Source organism: Erythrolamprus reginae, chromosome 8, assembly GCF_031021105.1.
Source record: "Erythrolamprus reginae isolate rEryReg1 chromosome 8, rEryReg1.hap1, whole genome shotgun sequence".
NCBI lineage: Eukaryota > Metazoa > Chordata > Lepidosauria > Squamata > Dipsadidae > Erythrolamprus > Erythrolamprus reginae.
The window spans coordinates 54,926,352-54,947,273 of NC_091957.1; the positions used below are offsets into that span (position 1 = coordinate 54,926,352).

The 20,922-nt window shown below is 43.8% G+C and overlaps 1 protein-coding gene across 1 annotated transcript in view; it reads right to left on the reverse strand.

The window, feature by feature from the left end:
- Nucleotides 1–5,400, reverse strand: part of AFF2 (ALF transcription elongation factor 2) — a 331,886-nt gene extending 326,486 nt beyond the window's left edge. The window contains 1 exon segment of the mRNA XM_070759954.1: nucleotides 5,293–5,400. Within this exon segment, the coding sequence (XP_070616055.1) occupies nucleotides 5,293–5,339 (47 nt within the window). The 5' untranslated portion in view covers nucleotides 5,340–5,400.
- Nucleotides 5,401–20,922: the final 15,522 nt, after the last annotated feature.

The window sequence follows — 20,922 nt, forward strand, 5'->3', positions numbered from 1 at the left end:
AGATTTTCTAGGAGGCCTCAGGTCTGTTGTGGTTCAGCCTGAGGCTGCTCAGGGACCGGCTGTGTCTCTGCTGGCTCCATGCCCGGAGCAGGATGACAGCGAAGAGGAGGGGGCTTAACAGTCGGACGGGGGAGAGGACAATCAGGAATGGGATGAAGGAGAACAGCATGAGAGCCCCCGGGGGGGGGGCTCTCCCCAGCCAGTAGTTTGGAGTCATTAGGTGATGAAGCTCAAGCCGTCATTGACATGCAACAGAGACGTTCAGATCAAAGAAAGCAGCAATTAAAGAAGTATTATCAGCACTGAATTAGGAACAGCTGGGCTTGGGTGTGGTCCTCCTCAGCAGGGTTTAAAAGGCAGGCAAGCCCTTGAAGCCATGTGGAGTGTTATCAGTTTGGAGTTGCCTTATCCTGTCTTGTTTCTCGGCGTCTCTGTTCCTGGCTTGTGACCCAGCAGCTTTGGAAGACCCATGGGAGGTGTAGGTCTGCTATCTACAGACTCGTCTTGGCAGCAAGGATTCTGTATTGCTGCATGTACTTTTGCCTTCGTGGATATATCTGAAGATACAGCATTTTCCTGTTTGTAAGGACATTTTCTGTTACCTGTGTTTTTCTTGAATTTTATAAACTGCCTTTGCCTTTTACCAGTGTGTCTGGCTTCTCTTTTTGGGTTGGTATTGGCTTCTGGAGTGACCCAGACAGAACAGGGTCAAACCAACTCAATCCTGCCTACCCCACAGAGTTGTAAGCATCAATGAATGTATGGAGAAAAAAACTGTGCATGCTGTGGATTTTTTTCTGATCCCCCCAAAATGACATAGTTTGCAACCTCTGGATTCCTGGTACCTTCTTCTTGTTCCAAACTGATCCTATTTACTCAGCTCTTTACTCGGCCTTTCGCCACCACCACCCCTGGAAAAAAAATCTTAAATCTCCGGACTACCCAATGCTTGAAAACCTTGTAAGCATCTTGGCGTGGGGATCGGTTGTGCTAATCCCATCAGGCTCCATTATACAACTCCGGGGTGATAAATGCCAATAGAGATATCAAATTAATGCCAGATCTACTGCTTCCCCGAGGCCTCCTGGAACCCAACAGAGACCCTGATGGCTGAGAAGCTTGTCGTAACTCAAAAGGCTGACTTGAGATGAAGGGAGAAGAAAGGCTATGTGAATAGAATAGAATAGAATATAGAGTACAGTAGAGTAGAGTAAAATGGCATAGCATAGCATAGAGAGTAGAGTAGACTAGACTAGACTAGTGCATAGTAGAGTAGAGTAGAGTAGAGTAGAGTAGAGTAGAGTAGGGTAGGGCAGAGCAGAGCAAAGTAAAGTAGAAGAGGAGAGGAGAAGGGAAGGGAAGGGAAGGGAAGGGAAGAGAAGAGAAGAGAAGAGAAGAGAAGAGTTGGAAGGGACTTTAGAAGTCTTCTAGTCCAAGCCCCTGCTTAGGCAGGAAACTCTACACTACTTCAGACAAATGGTTACTCAATACCCTCTTGAAAACCTCCAGTGTTGGAAGTCACAGATAGGAGGGGGTCAAACTATTTTCCAAAGCACCTGAAGGCCAGACAAGGAATCACGAATGGAAACTGATCAAGCAGAGACTCAACCGAGAAATAAGGAGAAATTTTCTGACAGCAAGAACACTCATCCAATGGAACAGAAGTTGCCTTTGGAACTTGTGGGAGCTTCATCCCTGGAGGCTTTCAAGAAGAGATTGGACCGCCATCGGTCAGAAATGGTGCAGGGTCTCCTACTTGAGCAGGGGGTTGGACTAGATGACCTACAAGGTCCCTTCCAACTCTCTTCATCCGTTCAACACATATTTTTGCTGATAAGTGAAAAAGAAGGGAGCCTAGTATAGATCTATTTCAAGCTTGTTATGGTCTCATCAGCTAGACATACCTTTACCCAGATTTGAACCTGTAGCAATTGGAATCTGCCTCGGAAAGGCCCCTGCATGGGGCCGAGAGGCAAAAAGAAAAGAAAAGTTGCTTCCTCCCATATTTAGGGATTCCAGGGTGATTTCGACAGAAAATCAAACACATATATATACAGTGGTACCTCATGATACGAACCCCTTGTCTTACGAAAAACCCGAGATACAAACCCGGGGTTCAGAAATTTTTTGCCTCTTCTTACGAACTTTTTCCTTCTTACGAACCTGCCGCCGCTGCCGCCAAGAAGCCCCGCCGCCCGGCTGTCACCTTTTGAAACAGCCGGGGGGCTTCTCAGCGTCCTCCCAAATGCCGAACCCGGAGGTTCGGGTTTGGCGTTCGGGTTCGGGAGGATGCTGAGAAGTCCCCCCGGCTGTTTCAAAAGGTGACAGCCGGGCGGCAGTGTTTTTTTGCGGGGGTTTTTTCCCTTGCACGGATTAATTGATCTTACATTGTTTCCTATGGGAAACAATGTTTCGTCTTACAAACTTTTCGTCTTACGAACCTCTCCCGGGAACCAATTAGGTTCTTAAGACGAGGTATTACTGTATATTGGTATCCTGGTCCAAAGCTGAAAGGATGAGATTCTGTGGCCTAGAGGTTAATTCTCTGCTTTACAGGCTACAGGTTCAAATCCCAGTGAGGGTATGGCTACCTGATGAGAGGAAACAACCTTGAAATAGATCTATACTAGTCTCCCTTTATTTTCAATTCAGCAAAAATATGCTACATACACACATACATCATACAGACACACACATACATCATACATACACACACACACACACATACATACACACACACACATTCCTCGCTAGCGTCAGACTGGATAAACAAGGGAACACTTGTTGGTTTTCAAATGACACCTCCATGCTTGGTGGTAACAGCTTCTATTAAATTAATGATGTTACCCACACCATGAATTAAGCAAATTGTATGCAAATACTGTTTGAGTAGCAATACAGCGGTTATCAGCTGTCTGCAAAAATAAATTAGTTTGGCAGGGTAAAGATATTGTGGAGCCGCATATTTAATTGAGTGCTAATTTTATTGTGATTATTACTTTTAAGTAACAACAGCGTGATTATTAAGCAACATAATGTGATGGGTTTACACAGAACTGATAAAAAAAACCCCACCACAATCTCTTCTTCACTGAGCTGGCAGGAAGATTATTCTGATCTCGGGAGTAATTTATGGTTTCCATAAATGGCTGGGGGTTTTTTGGGTTGTTGTTTTTTTAAGGTGCTATGAAAAATAAACGATAATAAAATAAATACAACTTGACACATTTTGGGGAATTCCAAGCCAGGCATCTACAGTGTGTTTGGCAAATTGACAGAAACAGTTTCCTAGGGAAAGGTGTTTCTCTCTCTCTCTCTCTTTAAACAAAGGTGATTATTGTGACTCACAATTCCTAGCAACTCCACAAATCAGCAAAAACACCTAAGCCAACACCTTCCAGGCATTTTGCAAAGCGAACCCTGCCAAAACCTCCTTTTTCCCCTCCTTTCCTTCCTTTTTCCTTCCTTCCTTCCTTTCTTTAACTTTGCAAACAGTCTGCAGACTCGTTGGAAGGGATACAATCTGGAACCCATTTCATAATTATTATTTATTACCCGTCTCGCGATTATTTCCCCCAAGTCTCCAGGAAAAACACAAATTACGACACACTTGTTCGCTTGGCAAACTCCAGCGTGAAGCAAGCCCAAATACTGGCAAAAAAACACACACATTCCAAATGGTTTTCCTGAGGCATCCAAGCATCCCTGTTTTTTCTTTTCTCAATTTAAAAGCGGTTTATAATAATAATAATAGAAATAATAATAATAATAATAATAATAACAACAACAACAGCAATAACAACAGCAATAAAACAGTAATAATAAAATGGTAATAATAAAATAATAGTAATAGTATAATAGTAATAGTAGTGATAATAATAATAATAATAATAACAGCAATAACAAAAATAATAAAACAGTACTACTAAAAAGGTAATAATAATAATATAATAGTAATACTGTAGTATAATAGTAATAAATATATAGTAATAATAACAACAACAGCAATAACAACAATAAAACAGCACTTGGTAATAATAAATTAGTAGTAGTAGCAATAATAATAATAATAATAATAATAATAATAATAATAATAATAATAGAGGTATTGACACTTTTTAAAATGTTCAGTTTACCGAGTTTCATGTTTAATGAATAAAATAAATAATAATAATAATAATAATAATAATTTTGACACATTTTTAAATGTTCAGTTGACTTGAGTGTCATCTTTAAAGAATAAAAGTTTATAATCCTTATATCACCATCTCCCCGCGTGGAACCCGACCAACCCTGAAACCTTGAAGTATCTGGGCTGAATTTAAGCTCAGCTATTTGCAGGAGGGAGGGGGCGCGCCGCTGGGGGCGTTGTAGCCAAAGAAGTTCCCCGGTTTTGGTAAAACCAAAAATTCTCTTCTCCCCTCCCTCTCCGCCCTCCCCCCAAAAAAGCCTAAAACATTTTTTTCTCCAACTCTCTCTATTTCCAAGACTTCCCAACTCTCTGTATTTCCAACCGCAGACGGTTTGAACGGACCCGTTTGCCATTTTAATTTTTTTTTCAAAAACCAACCCTGCGAGGGATGTAACGCTCAGGATGATGGGGGGTGGGAAGAGGGGGAGAGGTGGGGGTGGCGTCTCCCGGAGTCCCGACCCCCTTCGTTTGCGGGAAAAAGAGATGGGGGGGCGTTATTCGGGACCCCCGAGCCGACCTTCTCCAACTTGGGTTCTTCAAGGGCGCAACGGATGGGCATAGGATGGCGACAGGGTGGTGGAGGATGGGTCAGCGGGTGCGAGCAGGGAGGCATGGGGGGGAGAAAAGGTCCTTGAATACCCCTCCCTGCCTTTCTCCGGGGTGGGGGGGGGGGGACGCGAGAGGACCAAGTTGGAGCATCCTGCGAAAGGAGACCCACCGAGCGCGCCACGGCGCACGGCACAGCTCGCCTGGAACCGGGCTCGGCCGGGCTGCTGCCGCCGCCGCCGCCGCCTGGGATAGAGTTTTCCTTCTCGGCCAAGCCAACACGAAATCAAAGCCAGCCAGACAGAAAGGCTGCGGGCGGGGAAGGGGGGGGAGTGGAAGAAGAGAGATGGAGAGAAGGATGCAACAAAGAGCTTTGGAAATCTGGCTTTGGAAAGACCAAGAAGGGTGGGCTGCTTGGTTTGGAAGGTGGGAGAGGGAGTTAATTCACACACCACCACCACCCCAAATAACACAACCCGGGGGTGTCCCGGCGCTGACACCCCCACCCATCCTCCCCTGCCTCCTCCCAAGCCCCCCCTATCTCTACTACCTACCACTGCTGCTCCAGATCCCAGTCCTTGAAGAAGTCGAATAGATCCATCGCCGACGGACGGACGCCGGAGCCCTGGCGCCGCCCCCGGCTTCTCCTCCGCCGGGCTAGGCGAAGGCTCTGGGGCAGAGCTGCAGAGGCGGCGGGGAGGAAGAGGAGGAGGAGGAAGAGGGGGGCGAGGAAGGCATGGGGGCAAGCCGGGCGGGCCAAGCCGGGGCTGCCTCTTGCGCCCAGCCGCCGCGCCGCGCTGCGAAGAGGACTGGCCGGCGGTGGGAGGGGAGAGCTGGGAAGGCGGTCGCCACCGCCGCCGCCGCCTGCTCGGGGGAGCGGGGCTCTGCCTTCTGCCGCCTGGCTGGCTGGCTGGGGAAGCTCAAGCCACCGCTCCCCACAAGGGGAGGAGCGACGGGTAGCGGCCACCGAGCGGCCGCGGCTGGAGGAGGAGGAGGAAGAGAAAGAGAGAGGAGAAAAAAGAAAGAAAGAAGATGCAAGAGGCGCGTTCCCACGTTACGGGAGACACGCGTCGCACAACCTGGCCGGGCCCCGCCCTTGTTCTTGGCCGAGGGGAGGCGCCAGAGAGCAGCCCCCCTCTCCGGGGTTCTCTGCGCGCTTTCTTTCTCCCCTTCTTCTTCTTCTCCTCCTCCTCCTCTCCACGCCTTTCTGCCCGAAAGAAACAAAGCCCCGTCGTGTGAACCAGGTCGCTTCTGAACCCAAGCCGGCCCAGAAGAAGGAGGGACTCGCCTCCCGTCCGAACTGACCTTCCAAGAGGAGAGGACGCGCTATCCTGTTTGCCAGATGGGGATTCTGAGTGTTGTGGTCTCAGTGGGGACTGGGATCACTGGGAACGTGGGAGCTGAAATCTCCCCAATTTGAAGGGGAGGGAGGAAGAATCTTTCCAGAGATAAAATCCCCCTTGAACACCACCATCCCCTTCCCCGGGAATAGGGCAAGGTTTTATTTTCAGACAAGGGGTTGTGTGAATGCAACATGGTTGGCTTGTTCAGTTTGGGTTTTATCCAATCCACTGGAATTTACCCGAGTTTGGGGTGAGATATTAATGTAGGGAATCCAACAGCGGGTCCCATCTGTGGCTTCCACAAAGCTACAAGGGTTTGTTGCAGTGTTGAAATCCAAATTGTGTTACTAACGGTTCTGTGGGCGTGGCTTGGTGGGCGTGGCAGGGGAAGGATACCGCAAAAATCTCCAGTCCTTCCCTCCCCACTCCATTCCTACCCCATAGTCAGAGGTGGTAATTGTGCGTTAGTTAGTTAGTTAGTTAGTTAGTTAATTTAATTTAATTTAATTTAATTTAATTTAATTTAATTTAATTTAATTTAATTTAATTTAATTTAATTTAATTTAATTTAATTTTATTTTATTTTATTTTATTTTATTTTATTTTATTTTATTTTATTTTATTTTATTTTTTATTTTATTTTATTTTATTTTATTTTATTTTATTTTATTATTTTATTTTATTTTATTTGACTTCTATAATAATAGTAATAATAATAATAATAATAATAATAATAATAATAATAATAATAATAATAATTTATTAGATTTGTATGCCACCAATCTTGAAGGACTCAGGGCGGTTTACAATAACATAAAAATCCAAATTTGATGAAGAAGTCTAAAACTATAAAACCCTAATTAAAACCCACAGTTAAACTATCCAATCAGCATACATGCATACCATTCACACAATCTGGCCATGATAGATGTTCTCTGAACTATTCAAAATTTCCGCTACTGATTCTGCACAACCTGTTGGAACCTGCTGAAATAAATAAGTGAAATAAATAAATTTTACCTCCTGGTAAAATGTGTAGCACACAGAAGCATCCCCCCAAAAGACAGACTGCGGTGACCGGAACGCAAAATCCTTTATAAATAAATCCATTTTGCAAAGAAAACGTTTTAAATCCAAACCCCCACAGTCTCTCAACCTGGTTAGTTTACATACAGGTTCGGAATTGAGAAACAAGCTAAAAGCTAAAACATGGTTTCTGCTTGTTTGGTTATCAAGCTTTTAAAAAAATCAACGTTTTGTTCCTGCAGCGATGGAAGTCAGCAAAAGTATTAGTGCTTTGCTTATTTGCTTATTTATCAGTTATTGGGAGGGTGGGAGGGTGGAGAAGTTTTATTTATATATATATATATATATATATGAATGATGAGGCAGCAGCCATCTCGATCACCGGAACATAGAAACTTTAATAAAACCACTTAGCTTTCGTTAGCGTGCTGCTAACTTCGTCAGAGTTTTTAAAATGCCGTGGGAGACAAACATCTTTATAAAGCATCAGACTGAGTAATGCTTTATAAAGATGTTTGTCTCCCACGGCATTTTAAAAACTCTGACGAAGTTAGCAGCACGCTAACGAAAGCTAAGTGGTTTTATTAAAGTTTCTATGTTCCGGTGATCGAGATGGCTGCTGCCTCATCATTCACGTATGTACCTGGAACTCGCATTTTTAGGACTATTCTTGATATATATATATATATATTTCTTTTCAGTCTTGCTTGCCTGAGATCGGATTCAGACATTCCTCCAATAACTAGTTACCAAACAATTGTCATTTTCGGAGAGACTGTTTGTAGAGGCCTCCCTGTGGCCGCTTCTGAGATTTACCACGATGGGGAACACTTGAAACAAGAAGTCAGACTAAAGCTGGAAAAGGGACCTTGGAGGTCTTCTAGTCCAACCCTCTGCTTGGGCAGGGGACCTACCGTATTTTTTGAAGGATGAGACACACCTAGATTTTAGAGGTGGGAAACAAGGAAAGAAGTACAGTAATACCTCGTCTTACGAACCTAATTGGTTCCCGGGGGAGATTCATACAACGAAAAGTTCGTAAGACGAAACATTGTTTCCCATAGGAAACAATGTAAAATCAACTAATCCGTGCAACGAAAAAAAAAAGCAAAAAAACACCGCCGCCCAGCTGTCACCTTTTAAAACAGCCAGGGGGGGGGCTTCCCAGCGTCCTCCTGAACCCGAACGTCAAACCCGAACTTCTGGTTTCGGTGTTCGGGAGGCCGCCGAGAAGCCCCCTGGCTGTTTCAAAAAGCAACAGCCGGGTGGCGGGGCTTCTCGGCGGCGGCAGTGGCGGTGAGTTCGTAAGAAGGAAAAAGTTCGTAAGAAGAGGCAAAAATTTTCTGAACCCCGGGTTCATATCTCGGGTTGTTCGTAAGACGAGGGGTTCGTATCATGAGGCACCACTGTATTCTGAACCAAATGGTGTAGTGATATACTGTATTATTTGATAAAATACCAGGGTAGCAGAATACTTTTTACAAACATGTATATTTTTTACATTTTTTATAAATTTCAAACTTGACAGCTTTAAGACTTGTGGACTTCAACTCCAAGAATTCCTCCTCCAGCAGTCATGCTAGCTCAGGAATGGGAGTTGAAGTCCAGAAGTCTTAAACTTGCCAGGTTTGAAGACCCTTGCACCCCTACTCCCTAACCCAGGGGTCTTCAAGTCTGACAGCTTTAAGACTAGTGGACATCAACTCCCAGAATTCCTCCTCCAATCACGCTAGCTCAGAAATGGGAGTTGAAGTCCACAAGTCTTAAACTTGCCAAGTTTGAAGACCCTTGCACCCCTAATCCCTAACACAGGGGTCTTCAAACTTGACAGCTTTAAGACTAGTGGACTTCAACTCCCAGAATTCCTCCTCCAGTCATGCTAGCTCAGAAATGGGAATTGAAGTCCACAAGTCTTAAACTTGCCAATTGTCCACTTTGTCCATTTTGGAACAATTATATATTTTACTAATTTCTATTCTATTCTATTCTATTCTATTCTATTCTATTCTACTTACTTACTTACTTACTTACTTACTTACTTACTTACTTACTTACTTACTTACTTACTTACTTACTTACTTATTTATTAGATTTGTATGCCGCCCCTCTCCGTAGACTCGGGGCGGCTCACAACAGAATAAAACAGTTCATAACAAATCTAATAATTTACCATTTAAAATATTTAAAAAACCCCATTATTAAGCAGACATACGTACAAGCATACCATACATAAACTGTATAGGCCCGGGGGAGATATCTCAGTTCCCCCATGCCTGATGGCAAAGATGGGTTTTGAGGAGTTTACGAAAGGCAAGGAAGGTGGGGGCAGTTTTTATCTCTGGGGGGAGTTGGTTCCAGAGAGTCGGGGCCGCCACAGAGAAGGCTCTTCCCCTGGGGTCCGCCAACCGACATTGTTTAGTTGATATGACCCGGAGAAGGCCAACTCTGTGGGACCAAAACCGGTTGCTGGGATTAGTGCGGCAGAAGGCGGTCCCGGAGATATTCTGGTCCGATGCCATGAAGGGCTTTATAGGTCATAACCAACACTTTGAATTGTGACCGGAAATTGATCGGCAACCAATGCAGACTGCGGAGTGTTGGTGTATTCTATTCTATTCTATTCCATATTCCATATTCCATATTCCTTATTCCATATTCCATATTCCATATTCCATATTCCATATTCCATATCCATATTCTGTTCTGTTCTGTTCTATTCTATTCCATATTCCATATTCCATATTCCATATTCCATATTCTATTCTATTCTATTCCATATTCCATATTCCATATTCCATATTCCATAATCCATATTCCATATTCCATATTCCATATTCCATATTCCTCCTCCAGCAGTCATGCTAGCTCAGGAATGGGAGTTCCATATTCCATATTCCTCCTCCAGCAGTCATGCTAGCTCAGGAATGGGAGTTGAAGTCCAGAAGTCTTAAACTTGCCAGGTTTGAAGACCCTTGCACCCCTACTCCCTAACCCAGGGGTCTTCAAGTCTGACAGCTTTAAGACTAGTGGACATCAACTCCCAGAATTCCTCCTCCAGTCATGCTAGCTCAGAAATGGGAGTTGAAGTCCACAAGTCTTAAACTTGCCAAGTTTGAAGACCCTTGCACCCCTAATCCCTAACCCAGGGGTCTTCAAACTTGACAGCTTTAAGACTAGTGGACTTCAACTCCCAGAATTCCTCCTCCAGTCATGCTAGCTCAGAAATGGGAGTTGAAGTCCACAAGTCTTAAACTTGCCAAGTTTGAAGACCCTTGCACCCCTAATCCCTAACCCAGGGGTCTTCAAACTTGACAGCTTTAAGACTAGTGGACTTCAACTCCCAGAATTCCTCCTCCAGTCATGCTAGCTCAGAAATGGGAATTGAAGTCCAGAAGTCTTAAACTTGCCAAGTTTGAAGACCCTTGCACCCCTAATCCCTAACCCAGGGGCCCTCAAACCCGACAGCTTTAAGACTAGTGGACATCAACTCCCAGAATTCTTCCTCCAGTCACGCTAGCTCAGGAATGGGAGTTGAAGTCCACAAGTCTTAAACTTGCCAATTGTCCACTTTGTCCATTTTGGAACAATTATATATTTTACTAATTTCTATTCTATTCTATTCTATTCTATTTACTTACTTACTTACTTACTTACTTACTTACTTACTTACTTACTTACTTACTTACTTACTTACTTTCTTACTTACTTACTTACTTACTTACTTACTTACTTACTTACTTACTTACTTACTTATTTATTAGATTTGTATGCCGCCCCTCTCCGTAGACTCGGGGCGGCTCACAACAGAATAAAACAGTTCATAACAAATCTAATAATTTACCATTTAAAATATTTTTAAAAAACCCATTATTAAGCAGACATACGTACAAGCATACCATACATAAACTGTATAGGCCCGGGGGAGATATCTCAGTTCCCCCATGCCTGATGGCAAAGATGGGTTTTGAGGAGTTTACGAAAGGCAAGGAAGCTGGGGGCAGTTTTTATCTCTGGGGGGAGTTGGTTCCAGAGAGTCGGGGCCGCCACAGAGAAGGTTCTTCCCCTGGGGTCCGCCAACCGACATTGTTTAGTTGATATTACCCGGAGAAGGCCAACTCTGTGGGACCAAAACCGGTTGCTGGGATTAGTGCGGCAGAAGGCGGTCCCGGAGATATTCTGGTCCGATGCCATGAAGGGCTTTATAGGTCATAACCAACACTTTGAATTGTGACCGGAAATTGATCGGCAACCAATGCAGACTGCGGAGTGTTGGTGTATTCTATTCTATTCTATTCCATATTCCATATTCCATATTCCTTATTCCATATTCCATATTCCATATTCCATATCCATATTCTGTTCTGTTCTATTCTATTCCATATTCCATATTCCATATTCCATATTCCATATTCCATATTCCATATTCCATATTCCATATTCCATATTCCATATTCCATATTCCATATTCTATTCTATTCCATATTCCATATTCCATATTCCATATTCCATATTCCATATTCCATATTCCATAATCCATATTCCATATTCCATAATCCATATTCTATTCTATTCCATATTCCATATTTCATATTCCATATTCCATATTCCATATTCCATATTCCATATTCCATATTCCATATTCCATATTCCATATTCCATATTCCATATTCCACTCTATTCTATTCTATTCTATTCATCTTTCGCTCTTTCCCTGCCAGCCATTGGAGCCCGGTCCTTCCTTCATTTCACATTTAACATACTTATATTTTTGCTGACTTCTGTGTAAACACGAGCATGACAAGAAAGTAAATCTCCTTGGCGATGCTCGGCGCATGATTTAATCCACGGTCGTGTAATGTAAATGTTAAGATAAGCCCAATGTTAAACACCAGTTGACTCACTGTGACTCAGTCTGGGAGAAAAGGTCTAGCGATATCAAAGGATTCTGGGGCGTTGGGGTTGAGAAGGGGGGCTGGAAATGCCAACCGCTCGGCTTGTACAAGCCATGAAGGTGAGATGCGGTCGGTTCCGGCTGCGATTCTCACTCCGGGAGCCCATAGGAATCAGGATCTTCAGAAGGCAAAGGTCAAGAGGCTGGCCGCCTTCTTCTCTCCGGCTCTCAAGGCAAAGCCCACGGCGTTGATGGCTGTCTGGGTTGCAAGCGTGCCAAGTTTCTCCTCATTTCCTCTCGCTGGGTTTTGATTTCTTCCGGAATTAAAGCCTTAATTGGACATTAATGCTTTCTTCTCTCCTGTTCCCTGGGGCGCTTCGAGGAAATGTAGAAGAAGCCGGTGGTAAGATAGGAAAGGAGGCAGAATGAATGGAGGTGGGATGGTGAGTCGGTCATTGCCGTCTTCCTCCTCCTCTTCGTCATCCTCATTATCCTCATCTTCATCCTCATCATTATCCTCATCATCCTCTTCTTCATCCTCATCTTCATCCTCCTCATCACCCCCACCATTATTCTCAATCATCCTCATCTTCATCCTCATCTTCATCTTCTTCATCCTTCTCATTATCCTCATCTTCATCCCCCTCATTATCTTCATTCTCCTCATTATCTTCCTCATCTTCATCATCTTCATCCTCCTCATCATCATTATCCTCATCATCCTCATCTCTATCCTCCTCCTCACCTTCATCCTCATCATCATAATCTTCTCCTCATCTTCATTTTCATCCTCATCTTCATCATCTTCATCTTCTTCATCTTCTTAGTCTTCATCAACCATAGAAAATTGACTGTCCAACCTTGACGGCTTTTAAAGACTTGGGGAACTTGGGCACTCGAACTCCCCAAATTCCTCAGCTATTATGGAGGGGGAGGAGGAAGAGGAGGAGGAAAAAGAAGAGGAAGAGGAGAGGGAGGAGGAGGAAAAAGAGGAGGAAGAGGAGGAAAGGAGGAGGAAGAGGAGGAGGAAAAAGAGGAGGAGGAGGGAGGGAAGGAAAGGAGGGGAGGAAGAAGAGAAGGGAAGGAAAGGGGGAAGAGGAGGAGGGAGGGAGGAGGAGGAAAAAGAGGAGGAAGAGGAGAGGGGGAGGAGGAAAAAGGAGGAGGAGGAAGAGAGGGAGGAGGAGGAGGAAAAAGAGGAGGAGGAGGAAAGGAGGAGGAAAAAGAGGAGAAGGAGGGATGGAAGGAAAGGAGGGGAGGAAGAAGAGGAGGGAAGGAAGCAGGAGAAGGAAAGGAGGAAGAGGAGGAGGGAGGGAGGAGGAGGAGAAGGAGAAGCTGCCATTTCAGGTCTGTTATGCTAAAATGACCCCAGGGCTCTCCATTCCAAGCCATTCCAAGATCTGTCTGCATTTTCTGGATGGTTCAAAGCCACCCCTCTCAAGACCACATTGTAAAACAAGCCCTGGGACCAACTGTCCGCTTTTTACTAGTCCTGACATGCAAATCAAAACACTCCTTATTCAGAAGGCTCCTTTGTTTGACAGATGGCTCAGAGGAGCTGTCCAGCAGAAACCCCAGGCAGAGGAAAGTTAACTTCAGCTCTTCCCCAGGCTGGGCCCTACTCAGTCTGTCACTCAAAGCCCGTTTCCTCCTCGTGAGTAGACCCTCTTGACACACAATCCGCCGGACGTTAGATTCATTCCATGAGCTTGAAGGACAGAGCAAGCGATCCTTACTTGGCATTAACCACAGTTACCTCTAACCTTGGGATTTCCTTTTTTAAAAAAATTAAAGTTTTATTTATAAACATCTATAACATACAAAACAAAACAAAGACATTTAAAAACATTGGACATTTGGATAGTAAATCTGTATAGCAATTCTTACTGTGCTCAAACTCAACCACCTACTTTTATATATTTATTATAAACCAGTTTCAAAACCATAATCATACTTTATATAATTAATCTTATATTTATTTTCCCATTAACCGATTTATCACTGGGAAATAATTTTCTTTTGTTATTAATTCAACGTACTTTTGTCACTTTATCCTTTTTTCCAGCTAGCAATAGAACATACCCCAACATTTCTACCTGCCTTCTGCCGCACGAATCCCAGCGGCCGATAAGGTCCCACAGAATTGGCCTTCACCACGTCCCGTCGACCAAACAATGTCGTTTGGCGGGCCCCAGGGGAAGAGCCTTCTCTGTGGCGGCCCCAGCCCTCTGGAATCAACTTCCCCCAGAGATTAGAACGGCCCCCACCCTCCTTGTCTTTCACAAGTTACTTAAGACCCACCTATATCGCCAGGCATGGGGGAACTAAGACATCTCCCCCAGGCTTATTATATTTCATGTTTGATGTATATGTGCTGCATGGTTTTTAATTGTTGAGGTTTTTATATATTTTATTATTAGATTTGTTCCATTGTTATACTGTTTTTATTACTGTTGTGAGGTCTTTTTCTGCCATCAATATTCTATGTTTCGTTGTTGTTGTTGTTGTTGTTGTTGTTGTTGTTCTTCTTCTTCTTCTTCTTCTTCTTCTTCTTCTTCTTCTTCTTCTTCTTCTTCTTCTTCTACTTCTTCTACTTCTCCTCCTCCTCCTCCTCCTCCTCCAATATTCTTATATATTGGCAATTGCCATTGAGTTAGGAGCAATAAGACAGCTGGCTAAGCCTAGTTTTCTATTTATAGTCTAGAGAATTGGGTCCATCCAACTTTTTTCATTAGTTGAGAAATCAGTATGCTACTCAAACCTAAAAAGCAGGTAATGCAGTAACCTGGTTAATAATACAGGTCATTTGGGAACCTAGTTAAACAAGTATGGCAGGAAGTACCATCTTCTACAAAATGGGGAAATGATGATGCCTTTGTCTTAGGACTTGGCCATAATGTCCTCAATGTTTATCTTAAAGGATAGGGGGGGGGGAGGAAGAATAGCTGGCTGAGCAATCCAATGAATCTTGGCACAAACAGGATCTCATTAGCCAGTACTCAGCAACAATATAAATGCCAGCCTATAAATATTGATCTTACTAAAATATTGATTTTAATAAGAAGCGACCTCTCGTTCGTCAAAGCAAATCTGGCCTCCATCACATGATGGATGCTTCAATTATTAGCCCACTAATTTTGGAGAAATTTCTCTTCCATTAAGGCCATGGGAAGATGACCACTCTTATTTGGCAGGATAGACAGATAAAACCAAAAAGGAGAAAGAAAGAAGAGAGAGAGAGAGAAAGAGAGAGGGGGAGGGAAGGAAGGAAGAGGAAGAGGAAGGGAAGGGAGGAGAAGGAGTAGGAGTAGGGAAGGGAAGGGGAAGGAGTAGGAGTAGGGAAGGGAAGGAGTAGGAGTAGGAGTAGGGAAGGGAAGGAGTAGGAGTAGGAGTAGGGAAGGGAAGGAGTAGGAGTAGGGAATGGAAAGGAAGGGAAGGATGAAGAGGAAAGGAAAAGGTGGAAAGGAAAGGGATCCAGCATCCATCCATCCCTAGCCTGAACAGTTGCTAAATGAATTGTTGTTAAGTCGAGGACTAGTATCAACCATGGATGGCTTGTAGGAGTCACCTAAATACAGTGGTACCTCTTCCTACAAACGCCTCTACTTACAAACTTTTCTAGACAAGAACCGGGTGTTCAAGATTTTTTTTGCCTCTTCTCAAGAACCATTTTCCACTTACAAATCCAAGCCTCTGAAACTGTAACCGGAAAAGGCAGGGAGAAGCCTCCGTGGGGCCTCTCTAGGAATCTCCTGGGAGGAAACAAGGCTGGAAAAGGAGGGGAGAAGCCTCCGTGGGGCCTCTCTAGGAATCTCCTGGGAGGAAACAGTGCCGGAAAAGGCAGGGAGAAGCCTCCATGGGGCCTCTCTAGGAATCTCCTGGGAGGAAACAGGGCTAGAAAAGGCAGGGAGAAGCCTCGATGGGGCCTCTCTAGGAATCTCCTGGGAGGAAACAGGGCCGGAAAAGGCAGGGAGAAGCCTCTGTGGGGCCTCTCTAGGAATCTCCTGGGAGGAAACAGGGCCTGTACCCTCCCTGTGGTTTCCCCAATCGCACACATTATCTGCTTTTACATTGTTTCCTGTGGGGAAAAATTGCTTCTTACAAACTGTTCTACTTAAGAACCTGGTCACGGAACAAATTAAGTTCGTAAGTAGAGGTTCCACTGTAGGTAACCCGTCTCAAAATTTACCAAATATGCCCACATTTGACAAACCCTAGTCTGACAAACTGAAGCGTTACCCCCCCTCCCCACCCAACCCCGGTTGCAAATGCTTACCTTCTAAATTTATTAGCAATTAATAGAGCTGTTATGTCCTCATTCTGCATTTTTATAGTGGCATCAAAATATTATACAGTGGAACTGCAATTAAACTCACTCGGTTGCCTTAGCATAATTTTCCCTTGCATTAATTCTCAGCAAACCCGAGTTATGGGTATAATATTCCTCTTGGTACTGCTTTTCATAAAGGATTGCCTCCAAATAGCAGTAAAGATTTGTGCGTATGCGTGGGGCTGCGCGGGGCTCTTAAGCGAAGAAAAGTACCCTGTGTTTATTTATTTAGGTTTGGGGGGGGATAGAAAATGAAAGAAAGCAGTGTGAGGAAGCTGTAGGTTTGGATTTTGGCTGAGAAGGGAATCGAGGAAGGTGTGGTTTTGTCCCTTTAAGTCAGTGATGGGCTACTACGGGTACAGTCAGGTATAGTGATGGGCAAACCCAACGGTGTTCGGGTTCGGCAAGTTCGGACAAACTTTATGCAAAATTCGGCCGAACCCAAACCTGAACAGGGAATCCCTCCCACAAAGAGATTCCGGGGGCGGAGCGTTGACATCACCGGCAGGTTGCTAAGGACGCCAAGGTGATCACTTCCTGGATTCCATGGGAATCCAGGAAGTGATCACCTTGACGTCCTTAGCAACCTGCCGGTGACGTCAAAACTCCAAACGCCGAACACAACCCCGAACTTTGCCCGAAGTTTGAAAAAATTTCGTGTTCGTGTTCGGCATACCGAACACTGCAAAATTCGGTACCGACCCGAATTGTGCGGGTTCGGTTCGCCCATCACTAGTCAGGTACACAGAACCAATAGAAAAATTTGGGTCATGTTTGCAGAATCTTTTTTCTTTTTTTCCCTTCTGGACTCTGGGTCTGTTTTTCCTATCGCAGTAAATGAGGTTGAATGTGTATAATTTTAGAAGAGTGTACACATATTGCATATGAATAATAATAATAATAATAATAATAATAATAATAATAATATTCATAGAATTAAAGAGTATATTTTGGATGTTCAGTAATAGGAAATAGATGGGGAAATTGATATACCCCTCAGCTATTATGATTTATGTATGGTTTATTTGGGTTGTATGATTGTTTTTTATTATAAGGGTTTTAAATACTGTTTTTAATATTGGATTGGTACTCTGTATTTTGCTTGTTGTGAGCTGCTCCGAGTTTTCAGAGAGGGGCGGCATACAAATCTAATTAATAATAATAATAATAATAATAATAATAATAATAATCCTGAGAAAGTGGTCAAAAATGAGCAAGCAAAACTACTGTGGGGCTTCCGACTTCCAACTGACCGAATTCTGAAGCATAACACACCAGACATCCTGATTGTGGAGAAAAAGAAAGTATGGATCATCGACATCGCAATCCCAGGAGACAGCAGAATTGAGGAGAAGCAGCTAGAGAAATTAGTGAAATACGAAGATCTAAAAATCGAGCTGCAACGACTCTGGCATAAGCCCGTGAAAGTGGTCCCAGTGGTACTTGGCACGCTGGGCGCAGGGCCAAAGGATCTCAACGGACATTTGAAAACCATCGGAATTGACAAAATCTCCACCTGTCAATTGCAAAAGGCCACTTTACTGGGATCGGCAAACATAATTCGCCGCTACATCACGCAGTCCTAGGTGCTTGGGAAGCGCCCGACTGGGGATGAAATACGAAATCCAGCATAGTGATCTCGTTTGCTGTGTTGTACTGAAATAACAACAACAACAACAACAACAACAACAACAATAATAATAATAATAATAATAATAATAATAATATATTCATAGAATGAAAGAGTATATTTTGGATGTTCAGTAATAGGAAATAGATGGGGAAATTGATATACCCCTCAGCTATTATGATTTATGTATGGTTTATTTGGGTTGTATGATTGTTTTTTATTATAAGGGTTTTAAATACTGTTTTTAATATTGGATTGGTACTCTGCATTTTGCTTGTTGTCAGCTGCTCTGAGTTTTCGGAGAGGGGCGGCATACAAATCTAATTAATAATAATAACAGCAACAACAACAAACAACAATAATAACAACAACAACAACTACAAAACAACAACAACAACACTAATAATAATGATGATGATGATGATAATGTATTCATAGAATTAAAGAGTATAGTTTGGATGTTCAGTAATAGTAAATAGATGGGAAAATTGTATCTCTTTGAAGCAAGGAGAGGCCAGGCACCCTAACCCTAACTCTTGACGTGAGTGACGTCAAGTTGGCCACCTTTAAGCCAATCACATGACCTTTAAGCCACCCCCTGTCACATGATCCTCAAACCACTCCCACCTGGTCACATGGCCAGCTAGCCACACCCACAAAATAAGCCACTCCCACAGAGTGGTAGTAAACCTTTTTTGTAGCCCTTCACTGCTTTAAGTTATTGTTGGCATGGTCTCCAGCCCCCTTTGCTTAATCTCTCTAAAGAGATAATTTAGTGGCTTTTGGAGAAAAAAGCACCCAAGTGCAAGGCGAATGTTAGTGCACTCCGGGGATGAATTCAAGATTGATTGGAATCTTACTCTATGCTTGATGCAAAAGCTTGGTTTTACGTGCACTTAAATCCGCAGCGATGTCCATTATAAATATAGGCAAAAGCTTCTCCCTGTGGGGTCTTTAAACTGATCTATCCATGCAGCAGGGGGGGGAAATAGCTGTAGCATCCTGGAGGCAGGGTCCTGTTTTTGTGATCAATCTTCTCTCCAATGCTTCTCCAGCATCGGTTCAATCCCCAAGACTCCAGCACACACTAAGTACAGGCAGAAAAGATACCACCAGGAAACAGTTCACTTGAGACTTCAGATAGAGGAAAAGATGAGTTTGTTCTGTCTGGGTTCCCCCAGACGTCAACACCAACTAAAAAGAGTAGCCAGACACGCTGGTAAAAAGCAAAGTCATTTAATATCTTTGAAAACAAACACAGAGAACAAAAACTGTTCTTACAAACTGGAATGCTATGAAGCTTCACAGAAGAGTCACGACGGCCAGACAATACAACAGGCTTCTTGCTGGCACACACACCACTGTAGATAATAAAACCCACACCTCTCCCAAGTTTTCAGCCTTCGAGGCCACAAGCCAGAATCAGAGACGCCAAGGATCGAAGCAAGGTCACAGGACTCCCAAAAGATAACTCTCCACAATACAGGAAGGGCGGGCCTGCCTTTTCACCCTTTCTGAGGAGAACCACACCCAAACCCAGCTGTTGCCTATTAGGGATGGAAATACCTGGCTAATTGTCCCCTTCGTTGTGCTGCCCTTCTCTGCCTCATATCTATGATGGCTTGTGTGTTCTCATCTAATGACTCCAGGCTACTCCCTGGGGAGAGCTCCCCCCCGGGGGTCTCAGGCTGTTCTCCCTCCTCCTCATCCTGACATTCCTCTTCCCCGTCTGCCTGGTCCTCCTCCTCCTCCTGTTCCTCGTCCTCCCCCTCTGAGCATGGAGCCGGCAGAGTTCCAGCCATTCCCTGAGGAGCCTCAGACTGAATCACAACAGAGTTTAGGAGGTATCTTCCAGAAACACTCTATAAAATGTCCAGAGATACTTTGCTAGAAGAGCCCTCCACTCCTCCACTCGCAACAGAATCCCCTACGCAACTAGACTTACAATCCTAGGTTTAGAAAGCTTAGAACTATGGTGCCTAAAACACGATTTAAGTATTGCCCCCAGGATCATATGCTGCAACGTCCTACCGGTCAACGACTACTTCAGCTTCAACTGCAACAACACAAGAGCACGCAACAGATTCAAACTTAATATTAACCGCTCCAAACTTGACTGTAAAAAATATGACTTTAACAATCGAGTTGTCGAAGCGTGGAACTCATTACCGGACTCAATAGTGTCAACCCCTAACCCCCAACATTTCTCCCTTAGACTCTCCACGATTGACCTCTCCAGGTTCCTAAGAGGCCAGTAAGGGGCGTACATAAGTGCACTGGTGTGCCTTTCGTCCCCTGTCCAATTGTCTTTCCTTTCTCTCATATATCATATATATTTTCTTCCTTTCATATATCTTCTCTTCTATTTTTTACATATCTATTACTTCATGTCTATTCTCTTCCACATGTATTGTGTATTGGTCAAATGAATAAAATAAAAAATAAAATAAATAAAAAGCTCTTCCCCAAAACTGGTCAGGAGTCAACTCTGAGTTTAAAGGCACCAAAAGAAGGAATAAAACAGCAACCCAAAACAAAACCCATCACAACAACCTAAAGACCTCCAGTGACCCTACCTCGCCTTCAACACAACCTAAGCATAGCCCATAAAATCATCCGGTACAACGTCCTTCCTGTCAACGACTACTTCAGCTTCAACCACAGCAACACACGGGCACACAACTCAAAGGAAACAATAGGACAGTCGGACAGGGATGGTAGGCACAATAGTGCGCTTAGGCACGCCCCTTACAGATCTCTAAAAAATGGGGAGACGTCAACTGTAGACAGTTTAAGGTTAAAGTTTTTAGGGTTTGGGGAAGAAACCACAGAGTCAGGTAGTACAGTCCAGGCACTGCTCACTCTGTTGCTGTTTGGAGCGGTTTACATTGAGTTTGAATCTACTACGTGCTCGTGTATTGCTGCGATTGAAGGTGAAGTAGCCATTAACAGGAAGAGATTTTGGCA